The sequence below is a fragment of the Lagopus muta genome, chromosome 2 (assembly GCF_023343835.1).
Source record: "Lagopus muta isolate bLagMut1 chromosome 2, bLagMut1 primary, whole genome shotgun sequence".
Classification (NCBI taxonomy): Eukaryota; Metazoa; Chordata; class Aves; order Galliformes; family Phasianidae; genus Lagopus; species Lagopus muta.
In genome coordinates this window covers 106,009,482-106,031,682 of record NC_064434.1, presented here as the reverse complement: position 1 = coordinate 106,031,682, position 22,201 = coordinate 106,009,482, and the positions used below count along the sequence as shown (strand labels likewise).

The window sequence follows — 22,201 nt, the reverse complement described above, 5'->3', positions numbered from 1 at the left end:
TCCTTGGCAGCACAGAACAGCAGATAGGCTTCTCTGCCAGAGTACTCCTGCTATGTGCTAGGTCTGAGTCACTAAGGGAGACAGCCAAAGAGACAGACCTAGCACCGTCACAATACAAGAGACCTTACAGTACAATCTTAACCTTAACTTCAGGACACTGCAACATACCTCATGCTCGTTTCCTCCCCCTTGAGAGAGAACACAAACATACGCACACAATCCAATAAACCCAAACACAAGAATGTCTTGCCAAGAGCAGGAGATCACAGTCTATCCACACAGTTAACCAGGCCCTGGGGCTAAGCAGAGGAGCTTACAGTAACTAGACATATTTTAAACCTGTGTAGAGTTTCTGGCACATCTCAGAGCATGGAAATGTGCATTGGCAACACGGAACTAATTTACAAGTTCTCCATAATGGTATAACTGCACAAGTCAAAGCCACGACAGAGGTCTCAAGAGGAGTAGCAGTAAGTAAGTAAGTAGTATTTCTCTGGCAGCATATAGTTTGCAGCACTGTTTTTCCAAGCTAAATCCCACTGTCAGCATGAGAATACAAGGGAACAGGCAACGCTGATGTGATGCACTCCACATCATGTGAGTATCTGAACAGTATTTGTTGCAGGCTGAAAAGCTATTGCTTTAATTAGTTACTTTTGTACTGTGTAAAAGCACAGACGTGAGCACGTCAGGTAACATTTTGTTTTTCCTTCTTACTATCCCACCTTGAGCACTAGAAAATACAAAGTGCATTCACTTGAAAGTGGCAAAACAACACTCAAAAAGAAGAAAAGAAAGTCAACTCAAACATCGGTACACAATGCACTTTAAAGGAAACGTGTCTCCAGAAGGTCTGAGTCAAGTTTTCACCTCCTCAGCTATTTTTCTTAGCAGTACCACTTGAAACAAAAGCCTACTGCTTTGACTTCCAATGCTGAATAAGTAAATGTCAACGAGGCTTCTCCAGCGATATTTTTGGTATAAAGCTACACACACTTTAATTATCGGATGCAATTCTTCAGACAGTTTCAGTATATGTCAGGATCCAGGTGGACTGGGGTTCTTTTTTGCCCCCCAAACAGATGTTCCTATTAGTGCAACACGCTCTCCATCATTAGCTTTTTATAGAAAAGCACGTAGGAGTCTTGCTGATGTTTTATGGACAATGAGCAGTGGTTGATTGCTGGAAGGAATTTGTATTGCGGCCAATAGTTAAAAAAATAGCAAACTTATCTTGAAATTCTTGCAGTCCAATAGTCAACTAATGCAATCTGGCAGGTGTATGGGCAGAAAGTTATCTGACTGCTGTACTGATACAGCAGACTCGCCACATACAGCAACTTACAGTATCTTAACTACACAATAACAGCTCTGTTATTCAAGTACAGATGACAGCAGCACATGCAAGCATTTCACTGCTGCACTACTTTAAGTCTGCAATATCATTTTTGATCAGGTCTAGAGAGAAATCTGCCCTCTTTGAGTTCTCTGGACACAAAGCAAACCAGCAAAGAAAACCCTACCCATCTGTGTTTGTTCACCAAGTTTGTCTTTGAAACTTTACTGAACCAGAAATACTTTCTATGCAGGTAATTTTCCTCGAGACCTTATTTGCACTCCTCAATTTTCTTGAGAGCACTGTGGTCCTGCCTGAAGCCTCAAGTTATCAACCTCACCGATTTATTTTCTTTGCAACTGTAATCACTATTACTGCTGTACGTTCCAGTCACCTCGCTCTCCAAACTCCAGAGGACAAGGAGCTGTCTCATATACACATCTCATTAACTAAGCTGGTTTTATATGCTAAACCAGGCAACACTGCAGAAGGACTTGCCCATTTAGCTTGAAGTTTGGGTATAAATCAGTCTGTCAGTTCCTATAATTTAAAGGCACGGATATCTCAGCAGTGCAAGTGCAGCTGAGGTTTGAATGGTTACAAAACCCCATGCCTTTTGCACAAGGCAGCAGCACGCTCACCAAAGAGCAATGGACGTCCATCCCACGCTCAACTGAATACGACAGCCTTAATGTTACAACCTTCAAAAGAATCCAAATATTTCAGTCCTCTTACAAGTCTTCTCTCAAGAACATCTAATCTCAGCCTCTTCTATCAGCTAGGCTGCTTTTTGCAGGGGTTTTGTACCACTGCAATAGTGAGGGCTGCACTGAGGTTTTCCAGCATACGTCTATAGCTGATCTGAAGACTTACTTACAAAGCTGAGAGAGACGCTGGCACATAGTGAGCTCTAGGAACACATCTTGCCACAATTAATAGGAGCACAGTAAGCTTCCAGCAGACCTTAACCGTGTGCAGGACTGTGGGAATTACCAAGGTGGAATTTCCAACGTGGCCATTAACTCCAGGTGATGTTTTTCCTCTGCAGGAGGTAGGATATGCAGAGCTAAGTTCAACTCTCCTGCAGATCAGCTGCAACAGACTTGCCAGCCTTAAGCTGCAAGTCTTCATCCACCATAACTCTAATAAGTTAATATAATAGAATGGAAGACGCTTTTATTTTTGTCATTCTCAAGGAGTAATAAAAAAAGCACATTAGAATAAGCATGCATGTAAGGTATTTGCCCTGCTGGTGTTTCAAGTCAGACAGGTGTGAGCCTCCTACAAAGAGTGCGTGGGCAAAACCTTGGAGCTACAAAACCATACTGAGACAGATAAACTTCATTTGCCCAAGCAGATTCTATTCCCAGCTCATGCACAAAATATAACTTACTTTACCTTCAGAGCACGAAACTAGTTATTAACCAGCAGTGCAACAAAGGCCAATCTGACATCTCAATTATCAAAAGATTTAAATCAGATACAGATTACTTCAATCACAGTGCACTTCATGGAACATCATTACAATCTGTAGAGCAGACCAACAACTCTGCTCCTCGCTAGCATTTCACATGCTTTGTGCTTTATTTGCTCATTGCCATTTACCATTTCACCAGCCACTGCAATGCTATCTACTGCAAAGGGGAAACACACACTGGTTCTTAATAAAGTAACAAGCACTGCCACTGTACGGAGGGATGGACTTCATTCAAACCTTAAGTGCCAAACAGAATGGCTACTTACATCTTCAGAAAAGCAATGCTTTTCAAACATAAGGAATGCAAGTTATTATTTCCTGAAAAGAGGCAAGGTGCAGACAAAAGAAAACTGAAGTTTCAGGGAAGAAAATAAGTACCTGATAATAATATCTGAGAACCCAGCAAAGCCCTTCAACGTAGGACTGTACAACTTTACGACGGAATTTCTCATCAGATGCATCAACATCAAACTTGTTTTTATAGTAGCGTTGCTTCCAACCAGATTCCCACAACCTGCATAACAAACAGATGTCAATGCATGTTAACATTACATTCCTTTTTACATTTTTGCATTCAAATTCAAAGCAAGTAACTTGCTGCTTCAGTCCCACTTTTCTGTATTAGGAGGAGTTCCCCTCCTACTAAAAAACAACCCAACTGTTATTAATAATAATCAATTGGCTTCCTATTGCTGTTGAGACAAGCTGTGGTTTCCAGCAGAATAATCAGAAGCTCTGGAAGCCACCACTTGCTGATTCACATTAAATGAGCTCCCTTTAACATAGGGACTTCCAACCTTTTGTGCCAGGCCAGGATATCAAGTCAAAAACACAACCACAGATACTGTTTATCCTTACTTTGTGTAGCCCCCCCCTTATGTCTGCCCAGGGATGGGGCAGGGAAAACAGCCACCTGCTCCATTTGACAGATGTGCATCTGAATCCCTCAGTTCCAATGCAATATTATTGTTATAAAGATAGCAACCTGTTTAAATTCCATACAGAATCTAAAGCACATAGGTAACCTGTGAGGTCAACTCAGCAAAACTCAAGCTCACATTGCAGCAGATGAAGCCTTTAAGATAGAGCAAAGGTTGCTTAAAACTGATATACAACACAAAAATAACCTGAAACCTTGCTTTGAACTAGTTGACTTGTACATGGATATTATTTATACTTGAATTGAGCTCAACCACAATTCAAACTGCTGAGGAGATGGAAAAACAAGGGCTGTTTTTGGGAGTGTAAGGATACTAGCTGGGAGAGCAAGGCCTAGAGCTACCTGCACTGATGCCTGGACAGAGTCAAGAGCTCCTGCAGTCTCAGCAGCTGATTCCAGGAGTTCCACCCCAGCTGGATACTTAGGCAAGTTTCAAAACCCTTTCAATAAGGCAGCAACCACCAAGAAGTTTGCTAGCAGACTACAACTACTGAATCCAGCTTTGAAGTCATTCCAAATACAAAATGTATTCCCGTAAACAACTTTTGCATCCAGTTCATTTGTGTTTTTATTAGTAGCTGGAAATGATTCTGTTTTACATCGATTTCCACTCCCACCTAAATGCCACTTAATACAAATGACATTAACCTAAAATAAAGTTGTTCATTTCCTAACACAATGAAAAGCATCAAAATATTTTCCACTCAGAAAAGGATCTGAATAAGTATTCCAAGCTACAGAAGAGCTTAAATAACTGCAGACAAATGCAGTGCTTTCACTTGCTTGATAGCACTACCTTTGTCCAAACTGCTGCTACTTGTAAACCACTGTGACTCCTTCAAGCTACTTTGCTTTAGGAAAAGCACAAAAACCACTGCTAACCTCTGCTGAACTTCAAAGGCAAGCCAGTAATAACACTCATTCTGACATCAGATTGATGTTTTCCTTGATTAATTTTAAAAAAAAAACCACAACAACATAAAAAACTCCTTCAGATCTGCATCACAATAGTTAGAATGAGAGCAAGTGCTCCCTCCTGGCAAATCGAATTGGCAAGATGTAACACGTGTCATAACAACACTACTGGACACTCACGATCAATACTTCACAATGAAGTAATCCTCTTTGCTTTCCCATGTTCACACAAGTCCCCTGACTGCAGAAAACAGAAACCCATTGGCTGCATTGATCAGGATAGCAACTTGAACAAAAATTATAAGGTCTTCACCCTTGAGTTAAAGGGTAATGGCTTGATTTAAACCTTTGATAAATTGAAACTCGCTGGTAATTCACTGTCACTTAATTCTTATCGAATTCCTACCCTTTAATCATCAGGGGAACAACATAAATGGCCAAAGACGGGCTTGCTACCAATCCAAGATGGAGGAAGACATCATGACAGCCAAAATAAGTAATGCTGCACATGCCAGTGTAACTGAATGTTATGGGTTAAATAGCTCAAAAATTCAACTGCAGAGCAGTGGCATTCAGCTCACATAATCAAAGCTGAACAGTGGATGTGTAGCCAATCTAGTACGTGGTCTCACAGGGAGTAGTGGCTTGCAGGATGAAAACCTGCACGCATACTAATCTAGATACTTAGATTTAACAGCTATAGCTTACACATCTCACTGGAATTTACTGAATATTCTCACCCTCCACATTAATTACCGGTGGATAAAAAGATCATAGGAAAGCATCTGAAGGCACTGCTGCGCTAAGCTAGATGCAGTCTAATTAATGCCATTTATTTCAGCAATTTGCTAACAAAGTGCTACATAAAATGGCTTCACCTGATATTATCCTCTGGCTCAGGTTCACTGTCACTGTCTTCAGATTTTCGCTTAATTCCTCGAGCTGGGGATGGGGAGCCATCAGAATTGAGACTGGTATTTGGAGACGACATCGTCTAGGGTCATAATTGTTACAGATGAATAGAGGGGAAGATTTATTAGACATTTTAAATTCGAGTTCAAACTAGCAGTTATGTGATAAAGCAAAATCACACTCATTCTGATCCCCGAAAACAAGGCAGAAGTTATGCAGTCCTTAAACTATTAAGTCAGGCAGCAAAGGAAAAAGAAGAACTCCAAGGGCACTGATCCACGCAGCCAAAAATTTCACTGCGTTTGAGAATGAAAAAGATGCAATGAACAAGATAGTTTACAACGGTAAGGCATGCCATTCTGATGTATTCCAACTCTGGAATACAACTGTTGTCTTTAATCCTACAGCTTATTTTATGACTTCATTTTATACTGACAGTGAAAAATGAGTATGCAGAGCACCACACAAATGCTGCTTGTAATACCAAACCAGCAGAGATACTGTTTCCTCACTGCTGATCCCTTAAATTCCTTTCAAATGCATGTACTTTAATATTACAGCCTAAAAAAAAAAAAAATCTCTCATTTTCACTTCTAAAAAACTAAGAGAAATAATTGCAATAAAATATAGTCCTTATAAATGAAACCTCAGCAAGTATAGACTCCATAAAATAACGGATTTGCTTAACCCACGTGCAGAAGTTTCAAGATTAAAATGGAAGACAAACAGAAAGTACACTTAAATAAAGCAAATTGTATTCATTCAGATTTAAAAGACGACCAATCTTTATGATGAAAAGAATCTCTACTCAAAAATACATTCAGTTTTTTTAAATGAATATTTATGGACAGAAATTTTGTCATATTTCAAGTAACAATTGAGACTAATGACAGAACACTGAACTTCTTTCCAGGTTTTCACTGCTTTCTAATACATTTTAAAAATTTGACCTGAGTTTCACCTCATGTCAGTGAGGAGTGAGGCTTGAGCAGGTTAAAAAGCAATTCCCCAAAAGAGATCTGAAGAAAAATAAATCACTACTTTCCAAAACAAAAATACACACGTGCTCTTTAACAATGATCTGCGGTCCAGATCACTTTTAAAGACTACAGATTTTGCCTAATCCTTTTGAGAACTTACTGACCTATAACAGACACATACAGCTTGGGGAGAAGTGGTGGGGATCAGTGCCATCGTGTATGCCTGGTTAATGGCAATTTGCATTATTTTTCAGACACACAGCCCTACTGATGTCCTGTTTGGAACAATTTCTATACACATATATACATACACACACACTGATCAGTGAAACAAATGAACAAGATGCACATGCTGTATGTATTTCATGTACGTTCTCTGAAGCACGGGAATTTGGAGCTGAAGAACAGTTTCAGCACAGTGAAGCTGTGCCCCAACTCCCAGGTTATTTTCCCAGTTCCCAGCAGTGCTGAGAGATGAGGAGCCCCCACAGAAAAAAATAACAACCAAACAGGTCTACAGGACGTGATTATTGCCCCCTCTATTTGCAAATACCTTTAAACATGTACTTACAGAGTTCTGTCTGTCATGCATTCTCATTTCAAAGGCAGCTTGCCTGGGGTTACTGATTGCCTGAGGACTGGAGCGATTTCCCAAAGCTTGAGGGGAAAACTGCCCACCAGGAATAAAAGAAGGATGATCCCTCTAGAAAATAAATACAGACAGGTGTGCTGAAAAAGAACCGTGATCTCCACAGCGACGTGGTGATGCTCACAATGGTCAGATCAGCATGTTAAATAGCACACAGTTACAGAGGTAAGCAGTTACCCACTCAGTTCACCTTAATTTAGTTACGTTTAACAATCTTCATTAAACACAAGATTTTAAAGAATTCAGCTTACATAAAGGGCAGACACATCCCAACAACAGTTAGTGCTTCTCTAACACACTTATCATAGAATCATAGAATCACTAAGGTTGGAAAAGACCTAAAAGATCACCCAGTCCAACCGTTCACCTATTCCCAATAGCTCCTACTAAACCATGTCCCTCAACACAATGATGTTATGAAACATAACATAACAGATGTTATGAAACATCTGACAGCACTGACTTGCTTGCACACAATTCTGTAATAGCCATAGTTTGGGGTATGTCTTTTTTGTTTTGATAGAAGCAGATCAGTGCACGTATTTAAAGTTAAACTCTTCAGTCAAAGCCCATCTCCCTAAGCAACACAATTGCTGAGAAGACTTGTGTCAATCCACAGGAAAGTGATTCTTGTACTGTGATCATCAAGAAGCACTAAATCAAAGTCCATAATTATACATGCACATTTGAAGGACAAAACATACAGGTATCATCCACAGCATTCAATTCTCCTTTTCCTTCTAAGAAGTCTTTAAGATGCAATTCCTTCAATCAAAGCCCCAGTTTACAAGAAGCCATGGAAAAAAAAAATACTAACATAGTTTACACATAGCCCAGAAAATGCCACAATTACAACTACAGCTTCAACTAACACTTTCACTGAATGCTTAGCACACATCTTAATTCCTGCTAGCCTTTGCATCGTGAAAGAAATGAATTTACCTTCATTCTTTTCTTTTTTTCTTTTTGTCGTCTTTTAAAGTTATCCTAGGTAAAGAATAAAGAGGAAAACATCACCCAGATTTCTTGGAAACGTATTTTGTTATAATCCTCAACCAAAAGACTGCAAGGTTTTTGAGTAATGCTCTGAATAAGAGACCTAGATCAGTTCTTTCATCTGTAAATTCAATGCAAGCTGTCTAGAAACTTCTATCTTACCCTGAAAACCTGCAGAAAAGAGTTGCTGCTTATTCAAAGGCCCCTAATTTTGGCTATGACTGAAATCACCCAGTAAGCTTAGCAATAGTTTCAGTTCAAGATGACATCAGTGTCAAAGGATTAAGTAATAACACATGCCTTAGCTCCTTGACTGGTGTGGGACATCTGCCAGAAGGCCAAGAGAGCCAAAACCCTAGAAAAGGACAAGGCACGAGGAGAGATCTTGGGCCCAGGATACTGAGAGTTCAGTCATCAAATTAGTACATCTACTTCAACAGAAGCACAAGCTGAAGCAACTAGAAATCAAACGTTTTGGCAGCACTGGCAGAGCACTGTTTGAGCAGTAAATACAGTTTTCTTCCTTCATTCACAAGTGCTTTATCCCTCATCCTAACTGAAAAAATTGCAGTCCGTCTGCCAAAAACTGCACAGACTGCAGAGACAGACCAAAAGAACAACAATTCCTGGACAAATTTCAAATTTCAGGGGGTACTGAAAGGCAAGAATGCACTCTGAACTCATATTTAGTATTCCATCCCTATACAGAAAAAAAAAAACAAACAATCCTTGTTTAGTTTTCATAGTAGCTATTCAAAAAGTGGCAGAACTCACGCACAGTTCTTGTTTTGTTGCTGCTTGAGATAGCAACCAGAAAAAAACACCCTGCACTCCAGGAAAAGCAAATCAACTGGAAGCACTTGACTAATTTTCAAATATGGAGGAAGCCACTAGAGACACTAACAAAATACCAAGGTTTTTTTCTCATATTCTATTAAGGAGCGTCACAGTAACACAAGTGATGAAAGCAAAACTCCAAGAACACAGCATGGAAATTACATCATCGTCTTTTCGCTTTTTGAAAATGCTGTCTTCAACTTCTCCAACAGCCAACATGATCATCTGGACTCGCTGCAGGTTGACAAAACCACTTTCTGTGAGATAGCCCTGTAAAATACAAAATAACGTGGTTGAAAAGCAAATTTATTTTGGTAGCAAACAACAGAATGCTTAAAAAAAGAACCAAAAATATTACCCCAGTTTTGTGCACCACGTTTTTATAGATGTTAACCAAGCGATCAATTGCTCCCTCCCTAGAAAGGAAGCAAACAAAAGCATGAGACCTTTCATTTAAAACTACAGCAGGTGTACTTGAAGGAAAGCATGTGCTCATGTACCTGATCTCCAGAGATGGCAGATGAGGAAGAAAGTCATTTCCAACAAAGAAGCACATAAAGACCCAGTCATCAACGCTTCTTTCAAAATCAAAAGTGAAAGGTAAACTGGCCATAGTGAGTTCTCTTTCTAAATACTGCAACACAGGCAAAAGACACCAAGAACCTTAGTGAATGAAGTTTAACATTATTCATACACAGGGGATTTACCAACTGCTCCCACGTACCTCTCGCAAAACACATAAGCGGATGAAGATAAATTCTTGTTCCGAGGCAGGAAGGCTGTCTGCAAACTGATCATGCTAAAATCAAAGGAAATAACTGAATTACATCCAAGCTCGCTTTCGAGTTTATCCTGCTCCATTTTAAAGCATACTTGGAAAAGAGCAAAGAGATGCATAAGCACTGGTTCTCAAGTTCTTATGCCAAGCGTGCATCTTACTACTTTGTGTGTCTTAAGTTACTGATTATCCTCCTTGCCAGTGGGAAGAAGAAAGAAAACTAATAAGTGAGAAAGTTAGATTCTGCATAGTATTTATATGCTACAGAAGTATCATTAACATGAAAGGAAAGCCAGGCAATTCCACTAGCATAATTTGTATTACGCTTCAGACAAAACTGACAGCAAGAATAATGTGAGGATATCATTAAGACACAAATTAGTTCACACCAAGAAGAATTTGTAGATATATCAGAATTCTTACCTTGCCTTGTTTTTCTCTGGGCAAACCTTGACAATCTTTAACCTCGTGACCCATCTGGTTACAAAGAGCACACGGCTTGGGTTTATTTGGTTTAAACTCTTCCCTAATGATGGTGAAATTTGGTTCGTGTGTGGCTAATCCAAGCATTATTAGATCAGCTACCAATCAAAAGAGAAGAGTAAAATATAATGAAAGACAAACATTCAGCATTTTCTTAAAAAGAACAACAAACCATAACTGGAAACCACATTCTGCTTTAAACAAGCATTACCCACGAACTACCCAGATAGTACAACTAAGTGAAAGTCAGCCCTTTGGCCACAGACAGGCTGTCAAAAACTAACAGATACACTGGATTATTCATACAAATGCAAAATTCTAAACACTACAGCTCAACACAATCAAAAAACAGCACAAGAAAGCTTAACAGGAGAGATGCACTGTCAGCAAAGAACTCACCATCAGCCCCGCACAGACAGTGATGAGTGTTCGGGTCATGGTTTGGTTGAGCTACATGAAAGAGAATTACACAGCTTTGGTTCAATAACATACAACAGGTTAGAAACAAGGGCCATACTGCAGTTTATTACAAGTATACCTCTTTGTCTTCTAATGTAATCCATGATTTTATGTTCACCTTCACCAGGAGCACTAGCATCAGACAGGATTACCTGTGAAGATTTACAGATTAGGTAATCAATTTATGCTGCCATCCTTAAAATAAAAAATCCACCAACAGTAGGTAGTTCAAGTATTCTTAAGTCAGATTCAGTATATGAAATCCTAATTTGCAGTGTCAACTATCATATTATGACTCACAAATCAATTATTTAAGAGTTTGGGTCCTCTGAGCAGACCTTAATTTTTCTCTAATTTCAGGATGAAGCTGACATATTGATTCAAACACCACTGAAATCATCATACCATTAGCTTCCTGATAAATTATATGGACAACTGATGAAACAGGGCTGTCGGAAACTTGATGGGGGTGGAGTGGTTGAGTAACAGTATAAGAGAATCTCAAAGTCAAGAAAGCTGCTATGAATAATTTTTATTGACTGACATCTACTGTGCATCATTCAAATAATAGAAAAAATGCAGCCTGAGACAATAAACAAGTTAAAAATAAAGAGTGAAAAGAATACACACACAACGGACCGGGACATTTTTCCCTAAGATAATAAAGTGTTCCTAAAACCCTGCCTCCTATTACATCAAATTGTAGCTTGCAATATCAGATCTTTTCACTGCTTTTAAATGACATCCAAACAAATGGTGCTTTTAGATTGAGTTATTAGGATGAAATACACCTCTGAAGTCCAGCAGAAGGTGCAGGTTGCTCCATGATTAATAACTGTGCGAGAAGATGAGACAAATCTGTTGAATTCAGACTCTTCAGTCATATCCTGGCCTAACCTAATAGATCACCTTAATTTTCCTGAAGTATCAAACTGTGAAACTTACTGTCAGATTTTTCCACCCTGGGTCAGTGTTCAAACGGTCAGCAATGTAATAGCGGAGACATTTGGCAAGATTGTCCATAAACTCAGTTCCCTAAAAAGGGACAGAAGGAAATAAATTAAGCCATCATCCAGATACTGACAATTGCTGCTTAAGTGCAAGATCACTCACTGGGGTAATACAGTTGCTGTCAAATCTTTCCTTCACTTCTTCTGGAGGAAGAATGCCACCTAGAGCAATAAAGACATTTAACAGAAGTAAATCAATATGGAACATCAAACATTTTGGCATGACAAACAGCCTGATGGCTACCCTGATAGTAATTAACACTTTGTAAAAGATTACTTTGTTTCAGAAACAAAACAGGTCTTACCATCACATTACTTTCAGCTTAAAATTAGGTACTGGTACTCTTACAAAACCTTTGTTGCTTCAGAGCAGCGATTTCCTTACCTGTTTTGCCAAAAACTAGAAGTCTCAAGGAAACCAAGCTTGCTAAGTGAGATAAAACATGGGGAAATAATTTCCTCGTATATTCTACCCTACGTTTCTACTTCTTACTCACTTGAGCTCCCAAACAAGGTTACACTAACTTCCTATCTCTGAACTTCCTAAGAGTCTACAAATGCAACAGGAAAAAAAAAAAAGTGTGCTCTGCCTTTTTAACCTCTAAGGAGGCTGTGCTTCCACTTGGAAAGCCACATTACTTCTGCCTACAGTCACCTGAATTAATTCCTCCAGCACACTCAGCACCCTCCAGCTACAAACACTGCTTTCACTCGAGTCAAATTACTGTCACTCTCAAACTGCACTGATGTTGCTCTGTTCCTGAGTTTAAAGTTTCCAATCAAAGAACCTACCTTTGCTTGCAGTGCATTCCTTATTCCTGTGCAGCAACAACTTCACATGACCTCTACTGCTAAGCCTCAACTAATTTTTTGTTAGCACCCAGAAACATTCATTCCTTTCTGTAAGGATAGTGGGAGGCTAAGCAAAACTCTGTTTATCCCTGTTTTTCTGTTCACTTTCTTCCTGAAGGAATTAAGAGAACACAAATCCATTTCAGGCAGGAAGACAGAAAGCAAAAGTGACATTTTACCTTGGATCTTAACTTTGGGGAGAAAAAAAACAAAGATCCACTACACCCTCCTACTCCATAATGCACAGAGATATTTTGAGAGCACAACATCCCCTTTCTATCCCTTACTGAAACACTAGAAATAAAAAAGGTGACTCTGACTTGAAAAACAACATCAGGTATTGTCACAGCTTTACCTTTGGCCAGAATTTCTTGTCTTATTTTTTGCTTCTCTTCAGCAGCTTCCATGCCCTCTTTTGATGCTCTGAATCTTCTTGACCGCTGCTGATTCATTTTTGCACGTGGAGCCTGAAACAGGCATCATAATGCACGGGTCAGTCACCACATCCACACAGTTATTTTCCATCTGCTGGTTGTTTCTGGTTCTCAGGACAACCCTTTTGAAATTGGCCAGTTTGTGAATATCCAACCATTTAACACAGGGTCTCTCCATAACCAAACCTGGGATTCTGTTCACCCTGTCACATGGCAGCAGAGCTGGGCAAATTTCTGAATAGGTTTCTTAAGCCTCTCAGCAAAAGCATGCATGTGCAACTGTACCCTCATCTCAGAAACACACAGTGCTCAAGATGCATCATTTGTAACATTCCCTTTCTCCAAAAAGAAGCTCCTAACATTGTATACATAGCTCTTTGTGCTTCCAAAATACCAGAGCAGACAGTACTCACTTACTAGCTAGGACACCTATTTGGGATTTTTAAAAGGATACATCAACATTTACTTGTTGGATTACTTTCACATACACAAACACATTAGGAATTTTTGCACTTGTGTATCCTTAAGTAGGAAAGTTTTTACTTGAATTCATCTTATCTTGGAGAAGCTGAAAAGCCTAGAAAAAGCTTAGCAGTCCTGGTACCAGTACCAGGTACCAGTACCTAGTACCAGAAGCCTGGTAGGCTATTTCAGTGTGCCTCAGCACACAACATGCATACAAATATACTGAGTGAAGGTTTTAATGAAGTGTGGTATCTTCCATTAGACTAACTGATGCACCAGCAGGATGAGGATAAGGAACAGAGGAAGACAGGCTCCAGTGTCTGCTTAAAGCTAGACTGTGAAACATTTCATGGCATCATCAAGTCACAGCTCACTTTAAGTGCACCTGTTTAAATGGCTTTCTGGTCTTTCCCAGTCTGCTGCATAAATCATTACTGAAGTCACAGAATAGAAGAACATGTGAAATAACTTCAGAACTTTATTGTCTTAAGGAAGTTTCCTGCTTTGCCAAAGCAAAGTTCAGATTGCAGTAGACTACATCAGCCAGCTGATGAGACCCCATGGGCTAAATTCTTCAACAGTTTTGAATACACAGAATTTAATTAACTGCATATTTAACCTCTAAGTTTTTCATTTTGGAAAACTATTGTCCAGTGGATCTTATGAGAGTGGAGGGCAGCAAGCCTCGTTTCAGAAACAGTCATTAGTAGGAATTAAATTCAGTCAATACTTACCACTCCATCTATAGCCATGTAGAGAAGTCGCCTTGGTCTTACAATGTTGAAGATCCTGTCAATATACTCAAAAATTGCAACCATCATTTCATCTTCATTTTTAGGTGCTGGCCTACAACATAGAACATTAAATTTAACATGTGAAATGCTACGAATGAGTCCTACTTATAGAGACAAAGGAAACTGCCTTACTTGTCTTCTGGATGTGTACAAGGGTGAATGATACCATTCATATCCAAGTACAGATTATCAAACTCCACCTCATTAGGGTTTGGTTTGCTTGTGTCAATTGAAGCCTTGATGCCATTGCATTCTTTGGCCTGCAAAACCAGTTGGAACAATTAATTCAGTATTCAATCATGCAAGCAGAACAACTAATCTACAGAGTATTAACATACAGACTCACAGGAGATCACAGAATCATTAAGGTTGGTTGGAAAAGATCACTGAGACCACCCAGTCCAAGCATCAACCCAACACCACCATGTCTGCTAAGCCACGTCCCTCAGTGCAAGGTAATCACTTCAAAGGCAGTAGAAAAAGACAGCAACAAATTCCCCTAAACAGAATTACCTGGAATTTCATGCTTACACTTCTTACTCAGCTTTGTTTCTAAGGCCTTTATAAAATTAACATTACCTGAAGGGATAACGATGACTTAAAGTTGAGCCAGTTCACTCCTGCTGATCAGCATGTATTATACATTTTGTTCCAAGGAACTTCCACACTGTGTATTTTCCAGATAAACCACCCTTCTTACTGCCAGCCCCATACAGGCTCCCTCAAAACGCAGGGAAGGAGATTCAAAGCACATAATATGACGTGATGATTGGGACACGACAAGAAATGTCAGAAATCTCTTCACTTTAAAAGCTCGTTGTTTTAAAACAACTTTCAAGATTGGGACATCTAAACAAACTCGTATCACTTCCCTAACCCACAGGAAGAAGGAAGCAGCAGAAGCCATTCGCCTATGGCTGATCACACTGGAGAGCAGCAGGTGACATGACAAGCTCCCCAACAGTACAAGTAGGTACGTCGGAAAGAAGCAAAGTACAAGACTGAGCTGGAACACTTCCTCTTACCAGATTCCACTCTACAAAGGAAAGAGATCCTCTCAGATCCCACCAGACAAAAACTGCCACTTGGAGCATATCTTTATTACTTTTCTTGGTTACTACCAAATGCACCAAGGCGCTCACACACCCCTGAACCCTTCGGCTTCTGACTCTGAGTTTGATTGCGGATGCACTCAGCATGCTAAATAACTCCCAGCCCCTACTTTGCACCTGTGAAATAAGCAGACTTTTAACTATGACTGCCTCCCTTTAGACCAGTACCTAACCAGAAAGAAGCTCAGGTCACACTGTGGATGGTCAACTCAATGCTGAATTATAATTGCTCTAAACACATCTGATCACCGATGTTCTCAGAGCTCTTCAGCATGATTGAACACTCACACATGGTAAACCCAGATGCACAGAGAAAACAAATGTCAGCGAACAACCAGGAAGCAAATTAAACACCAGTAACATCCATGCCAGAAGACACCCTTTGACCAAGAGGACATCAAATTCATTTTAAAGACTTGATGACTGCAAGGAGTTATAACGTATCACAGAGTTGCAACGAGGAGTTCAGCTTGGCAAGCAACGCGATGCTATTCCATCCAGGCCGTGCTCACAGGATTCAAGGAGGCAGCAGGAAAAACGTTCCCCTATTGCTCCTTCCACCCCAGTGAAACTTGTCAGAAGCTGACCAACATGCACCCGGCACCTCCTCTGAGCTCACACAGCCCCTGCAGCTGCAGGAGCACAGTCTGCAATAGGAGCAATGTCTGCAGTGCATTCCTGCAAATGGATTTTTAAATACTGTAGGCTAATCTCCTCTATTTCTTTAAAAAGCTGAAATTCTGCCAACTTGCATCTTTCTCCTCCTAGCTACGCCAGCAAGCCAAATTTTGACAGGTGGGATCAGGACCAGCTCGGTTCCTTCAGAACTCACAAAGAAAAAAAGAGCATGTTGCTGCACTGTCTAGAACAAGAACAATCCTTTGGTTTTAGCAGGAACTAATTGCCAGGTGCAAACACTGCTCTGCAGCTTAAGATTTTTATCAAGTTCCTCTGGGCAGCGAAAGCCCTGATTTTAAAAGAGCACCCATTCTGGTTTACATCAGATAAGGGGACAAGCAGCTTGTCTCGTGTCCTACTTGATCTCCCATCAAACCTCTTGCCAAAGCTAACTGTGACATCAAAGGCTTACAACTGTGTGATACGGAAAATAAAACTGCCCTCTCCACAGATCTTATTTCCCGTCTTGAAGGTAAAGCAAAATAAGCACCATCTCCCTTAGATGGCTATGAAAGCCATTTAGTGGTCATCTGCATACTGCTAAGTCAGCAGCTTTGCCAGCACCCACTCACAAACCCATCAGCTTTTTAATGCAAACGTCTTGTAAAAGGTTTAAGTATCTGGGAGTGATATCTCTTGTGATAGAACTAAACTGTTCATTTCTAATCTACAGCTGCTTTTGAAACCATTGAAAACAGATCTTCAAATATGATACTTCAGTAGCAGCTTTATTAATTTGTATGAATCTGATTAAGAACCTTCTCCCCTGGATTTTATATTATCTTGGAGATCTTCCTCTTATTCTTCCCGCTCAGCTTAAGAAAAAGATTAATCAGATTTAAGAAAAAGAAATAACCTAGCAAGGTAAGAGAACAAGGATCAGCTCTGTCATATCTCAAAGAGACAAGCTACCCACAGATACAAAACTTCTGATTAGAAAGATTTATAAGCAATCCTAAGATACACACAGAACTGATTACATTGTGAGAGAAATTTAAATTCCTCCACAGTAAGACACAGCTTCTCACCACTGTCCTAGGCAGCTCTCAAACCTGTAACCAGGTACGAATATCAAAAACTGTAGTTAAACGGGATTTATTCAGGTGCTGTCCTCTCTGTACACACACTGCACTCCTAAGTCACAACAAACCAGTGCGCATAAGGAAATCTGCTCTGATGCTCCATTACGGCCAGCCAATTTGACTCTAGAGAATTTGTTATATTGTTCCTTCTCTTTTAAGATTTGCTGTTACAGTTTCAGTTACTGAACAGACGTGCAATCACATACACCAAAGGTACCTCTGCAGGTACCTTTCCTTTACCTGAACTCCACAGCAACTGGGATTAAGTTAGCATTTAGATAGGTGTTTACTAACATGATGGAAGCCTTCCGCTTTTACAGAAAGCTTTGCTGAATTGCTACAGCATGAAAATGTATTTGCCATTTAAATTGCGACTGCTGTTAAGCACACAGATCTTAAAGCATTATCCAGGAAATACTGGAAAGTTTATAAGACAAAAAACGTCCACTTGTAGTAAACACAAAACTGTAAACAATCTACATGTACTCTCACAACCATCTGCATTCATTTATTCAGAAGAATGCTGCTCTGAAGCAGAACAGCTGAATTTCACACTGAGTGATGGCTGTAAACAGAAGTGATAATTAATAGAGACACTGTATCCACAGTCCTACTTCATTGCTGGAATGGATATTCATAGAATCATAGAATGGCCTGGGTTGCAAAGGATCACAATGCTCATCTGGTTCCAACCCCCTGCTACGTGCAGCAGGGTCACCAACCAACAGACCAGGCTGCCCAGAGCCACATCCAGCCTGGCCTTGGATGCCTGCAGGGATGGGGCATCCACAGCCTCCTTGGGCAACCTGTTCCACATCAGACGTACTAAAGGAAAGGGGGGGTTGCTGATGAAAAGCTCAGACCCCACAGCCTGTTATGATGCTGACTGCAGGCAAAACAAGCCATTCACCTGCGAGAGTCTCCCACTGTGACCGAAAAGCATTCCTCGGTTCTGCTTCATAGCAACACTCGTAAATCAGAAACTACCTCGTTTGGTGGCAGCTCCTCAAACCTCCGGCATGCACCTCAGTGCCAAACTCACACCCTGCAGCTACAGGTCACACAAACCCCTCACACTGCACTGAGGGAGGCTCAGGAGCCGTAAGGACGACAAGCAGAGTACTCTGCAGGTCCAACGTGCGATTCACCCAAATTTAAGGCACCGCTTCACTGCCTAAACCTGAAACCCCGCGGCTACGTGAAAAGAACCGAACGCCAACCCCAACTCCTGCTGTGCTGCACAGAAACCTCGCTTAAGGCAAAAGGTAACACGTGCAGGCTGTTTGGCTCTCACGGAGGAGGAATTGCTCCCAACAGCCCAGCGGAGCTCCCGGCCCCAACTCCGGGCGCACACGCACGCGTAGGGCCGGGAACCGCGCGGGCACCACGCTGCCTGCCCCACTCCCCCTCTTCCAGGCCGCCCCCTTCACCTTCTCCTCCACGCAGTTGACGATGATGGACGGGTACTTGCGGCTGAGCCAGCGAAAGAAAGCCGGTACTCCCATGGCGGCACTGGAACGGCAAGGAACGGGCCCGAACGAGGCGGCGCCCAACGCTTCCGGGGCCGGAGAACGGCGCGGGGCAGCATGGGGGCCGAGCCGCCATCTTAGGGGCGGGAGCGCCTACCGCGCACGCGCATTGCCGAGAGGCCACAGCGGCCCGGCGCTGCGCGGGGTGTGAGCTGTTGTGAGGCGAGTTGCGAGGGGGCAACAACCAAGTCCCTCAGTGCCACACCTTCCTGTTTGTTGAACACCTCCAGGGATGGTGACCACCCTCCTGGACAGCCTATGCCGCTGGCTCACTGCTCTTTCAGAGAATAAATGTTTCCTAGCAGCCAACCCAAACCTCCCCTGGCACAACGTGAGCCGTGCCCTCTCGTCCTACGGGAGCACCTTGCCTCACACAGCCTCCTTTCAGGTGGTTGCAGACAGCCAGCGTAAAGAATCCCTGTCATGTCGCTCCACCCATTGCATAAGCAAATACTATTAAGTTAGCCGCGCGGTGATGTTCAAATGGAATTAAAATCTGCAGGTATTAAAAAGGATTAATAAAATCAAAGGAAGGTTTTGTGCTGGGCTGCACCCTGTCCTTTGCATGTTCAGGGGAGGAGGTGAGGAAGGAGCCCGGCTCTCGTTAACAGAGCCAACAAACCTCAGCACTGCTTGTGGAGTCAACTGCCGACCTGGGGAGAGGAGCCCTGCTAATTGGCTGTGCAAAGCATTAACCCAATATTGGATTTCTTGTCGCTCCGAGCCTCGCTTGGCTGTTGGTAAGCCATTTTCTGTTGTCACTTCTCTTACAAAGTCTGTGACTGGAATAAATTTCCCCATCGACTTTCCGCTGGCAGTACATCTCTTGTATCAGCTCGTCCTTTATCTGCTCCTTACAAAACACATCTTGATTGAAGTCTCCTATTATATCGCTCTTCCTGCTGCAATTTAGCCTATAGTAAGACAAACTTAGTATGAACACACTGTATTGAGGGGCAATCAGTTGTTTTTTTCCTGATAATACCAAAAAAGAGACAAATGCAAATGAAATGTGATCATCTTATCTCATAATTACTTGTGTAAACAAGCTTTGTTGCAGTATTATTATTATTGTTTGGGTTTTTTTTCAAACATTTCCTTGAAAAGTTAATCTACATTTTGCTGGGTGAATGAAAACAAATCCTGCAAATAACCTAAAGCAGAGCTAAGCTGCAGCCAGCACAGGACAAACAAGAGCATGGTGTAAAGATGGTATTTTAGTTGGGTGATGGCTCTTCTTTTCTGTAACAACTGGAGGGCATGATGCTCCTCATAATTTGGCATCCACCAGCTGTTCCTGACCGTGAAGAGAAAACTCTTCCTGTGGGAAATCTAGGATTGTTTCCTTTAAATTTTTCTGAGAGGTGAAATAATTGAGGAGTGGAAAGAGCCTTTGAGAGCTACGTGTGAAAATGACTCCTTCTGGTATTCCCCTGACACTGCTGTCATGCAACAAATTTGGGGGCTGCCCAAAGTGTGTTACCAAAAACTAAGCAAACTCTCCAAACCAAGTGATAGTTTGCAAAGCAAACACTGGTCTATTAAAGCATTGGGTGCATGGGGATCTCTCCACAAAGCTTGCACACCTCGGAGCTATAGCACTCTCTCTATATACATTCAACACCCAAATATTCATACAGTTTTCACAAAGCTCCCAACTATCCCCAGAGCTGTCAGAATTGGGGATTGTCAGAATATCATATCTAACTTTGTACCTGCATCTGTAAACGGAGGGGTTCTGGTGAGTCAGTTTGCCTATAGATGCAGATCTATAGCGATCACTCTTTGACGTCAACAGGACTAGATTGCTCTTGGGTGCCTCCCCATGTCTACACAAAGGGGCATGTTCTTATCTTGGGCATCAAGGGATCTATTCTTTGAATACTAACTAAATTGTTTGAGTCTTATGGTATCAAATGTACACAGTGATGAGTAAACAGCTGCTTTGGCAATGCCTGTCCTGGGTGGCTCAGTGGACAAGGCTGGCAGATGCAGGAGGCAGCAGTGGGAACAGTAATGCTGGCTGGGATCTCATCCCACAAGGCAAAGTCATTCTGTCTTGGGGAGAGCGGGAGGGGACACTCCAGTCTCAGGGCAGACTCTGAAGTTCCAAAAGTGGAGAGGCACTTGTGGTTTAGCTTTTTATTATTATTACTATTTTTTACCATCCTTTTAAATTGCTTATTGTCCTTTCTTAGCAAAAAGTTCTAATGGAGCAGCTGGAATGGACTTTCAGGCTGAACTTCAACTCTTCCTCCTGTCCAAACCAACATCTTCTGCTTCTCCAGATGAACAGTTGCCTCTGTAGCTTCTCTGACACAACTTGGAGGCTGCAGGGAGCTCACAGCTGTCCACATGGCAGCTCAGAGGACACCAGTTCCAGTCCTGCCCTCTTTCTTGGGGCTCACCTGGAGGCTGCACGGTGCTCAGGACTGCCTGCTGGACTCCTCCTGTTGTCCTGGAATGGCAGCAGCTTGAAGGACACCAGTCCAAGTCCTTCCCTTTTCCTCAGAGCTTGGGAAAAAAGGGGTGGGAGATTCTGGGGAAGGATGAGGATGGAGGATGGGAAAGGAAGGGAGCAGCAGCTGGAGCTGGGGCTCTCTGGCACATGGTGACATTTCAATGCTCAGATGGAAGTCGATGGCCCCTGGTGTGCCACCAGATGTACTGATGTCTCCAGGCAAGCATGGTGTTATAGTGCTTGCCTGGCTCTTATGGAGGTGGATCCATCTCCATTGTTTCTTCCTCTGGAGGCACATCCACCACCATGGGCTCAACGTCGTCCTTGGGTGGATCAACATCCATTGGTTCTGGTTTGCTGCTGCTCCCCTGAACCTTACGCTTCTTGGGTAGGGGAGGATCCATGGTGGGAAGGGGGAAAGGCTCCTTCTGAATTGCTGCTTCTTGTGCTAGAAGGCTGCACCAAGACACAAGTCTTTTAGAGACTGGAGTTCCGTTGTCAGGGTCCCTGTATTTATAGCAATCATCAGGGAGGTGGCTTGGGACATTACAAAGCCATGGCAGAGTGACCCTAAGAATGTCCCATGAGAACCAGAAGATGGATGTGTTGGGCATGGGGAGCCCTCAGCCGGAGGGGTGCCCCAGTTGCTGCTGATGGAATTCTGGGATTTGAACCAATTCTCTTTAATGTTTTCATCAATGACTTGATATTAAGTAAATTTTGGATGATGCTACATTGGGAGGGGTGTTGGTTCCCTTGAGGGTAGAGAGGCCTAGGCCCAAGATCCTGACACATTCGAGGGTGGTCACCATCTGCATGAACAAGAGCAGATGCTGGTTCTGCAGCCCTGGCTCTGTGTGCAGACCGGGGGATGAGGAGCAGCCCCTTGGAAAGGGAGCTGGGGGTTCTGGCCAGTGGCAAGTTGAACCTGAGCCAGCAGGGTGCCCTGGAGCCAGAAAAGCCAACCATGCTGGAGATACCAGGCCCTGTGCTGCACAGCCTCACTGCCAGCACTGCCTGTG

The 22,201-nt window shown here is 42.1% G+C and overlaps 1 protein-coding gene across 1 annotated transcript in view; it reads right to left on the bottom strand.

Moving 5' to 3' along the window:
* Nucleotides 1-18,809, bottom strand: part of XRN2 (5'-3' exoribonuclease 2) — a 45,164-nt gene extending 26,355 nt beyond the window's left edge. The window contains exons 1-17 of the mRNA XM_048935028.1: nt 18,620-18,809; nt 14,450-14,577; nt 14,258-14,369; nt 12,980-13,091; nt 11,876-11,934; nt 11,708-11,797; nt 10,842-10,914; nt 10,703-10,753; nt 10,244-10,401; nt 9,767-9,841; nt 9,543-9,676; nt 9,401-9,458; nt 9,205-9,312; nt 8,152-8,196; nt 7,132-7,263; nt 5,547-5,662; nt 3,192-3,327 (exon numbers count right to left, since the gene is read on the bottom strand). Of these exons, the coding sequence (XP_048790985.1) occupies nt 3,192-3,327; nt 5,547-5,662; nt 7,132-7,263; nt 8,152-8,196; nt 9,205-9,312; nt 9,401-9,458; nt 9,543-9,676; nt 9,767-9,841; nt 10,244-10,401; nt 10,703-10,753; nt 10,842-10,914; nt 11,708-11,797; nt 11,876-11,934; nt 12,980-13,091; nt 14,258-14,369; nt 14,450-14,577; nt 18,620-18,694 (1,662 nt within the window). The 5' untranslated portion in view covers nt 18,695-18,809. The remainder of the gene's footprint in view (nt 1-3,191; nt 3,328-5,546; nt 5,663-7,131; nt 7,264-8,151; nt 8,197-9,204; nt 9,313-9,400; nt 9,459-9,542; nt 9,677-9,766; nt 9,842-10,243; nt 10,402-10,702; nt 10,754-10,841; nt 10,915-11,707; nt 11,798-11,875; nt 11,935-12,979; nt 13,092-14,257; nt 14,370-14,449; nt 14,578-18,619) is intronic.
* Nucleotides 18,810-22,201: the final 3,392 nt, after the last annotated feature.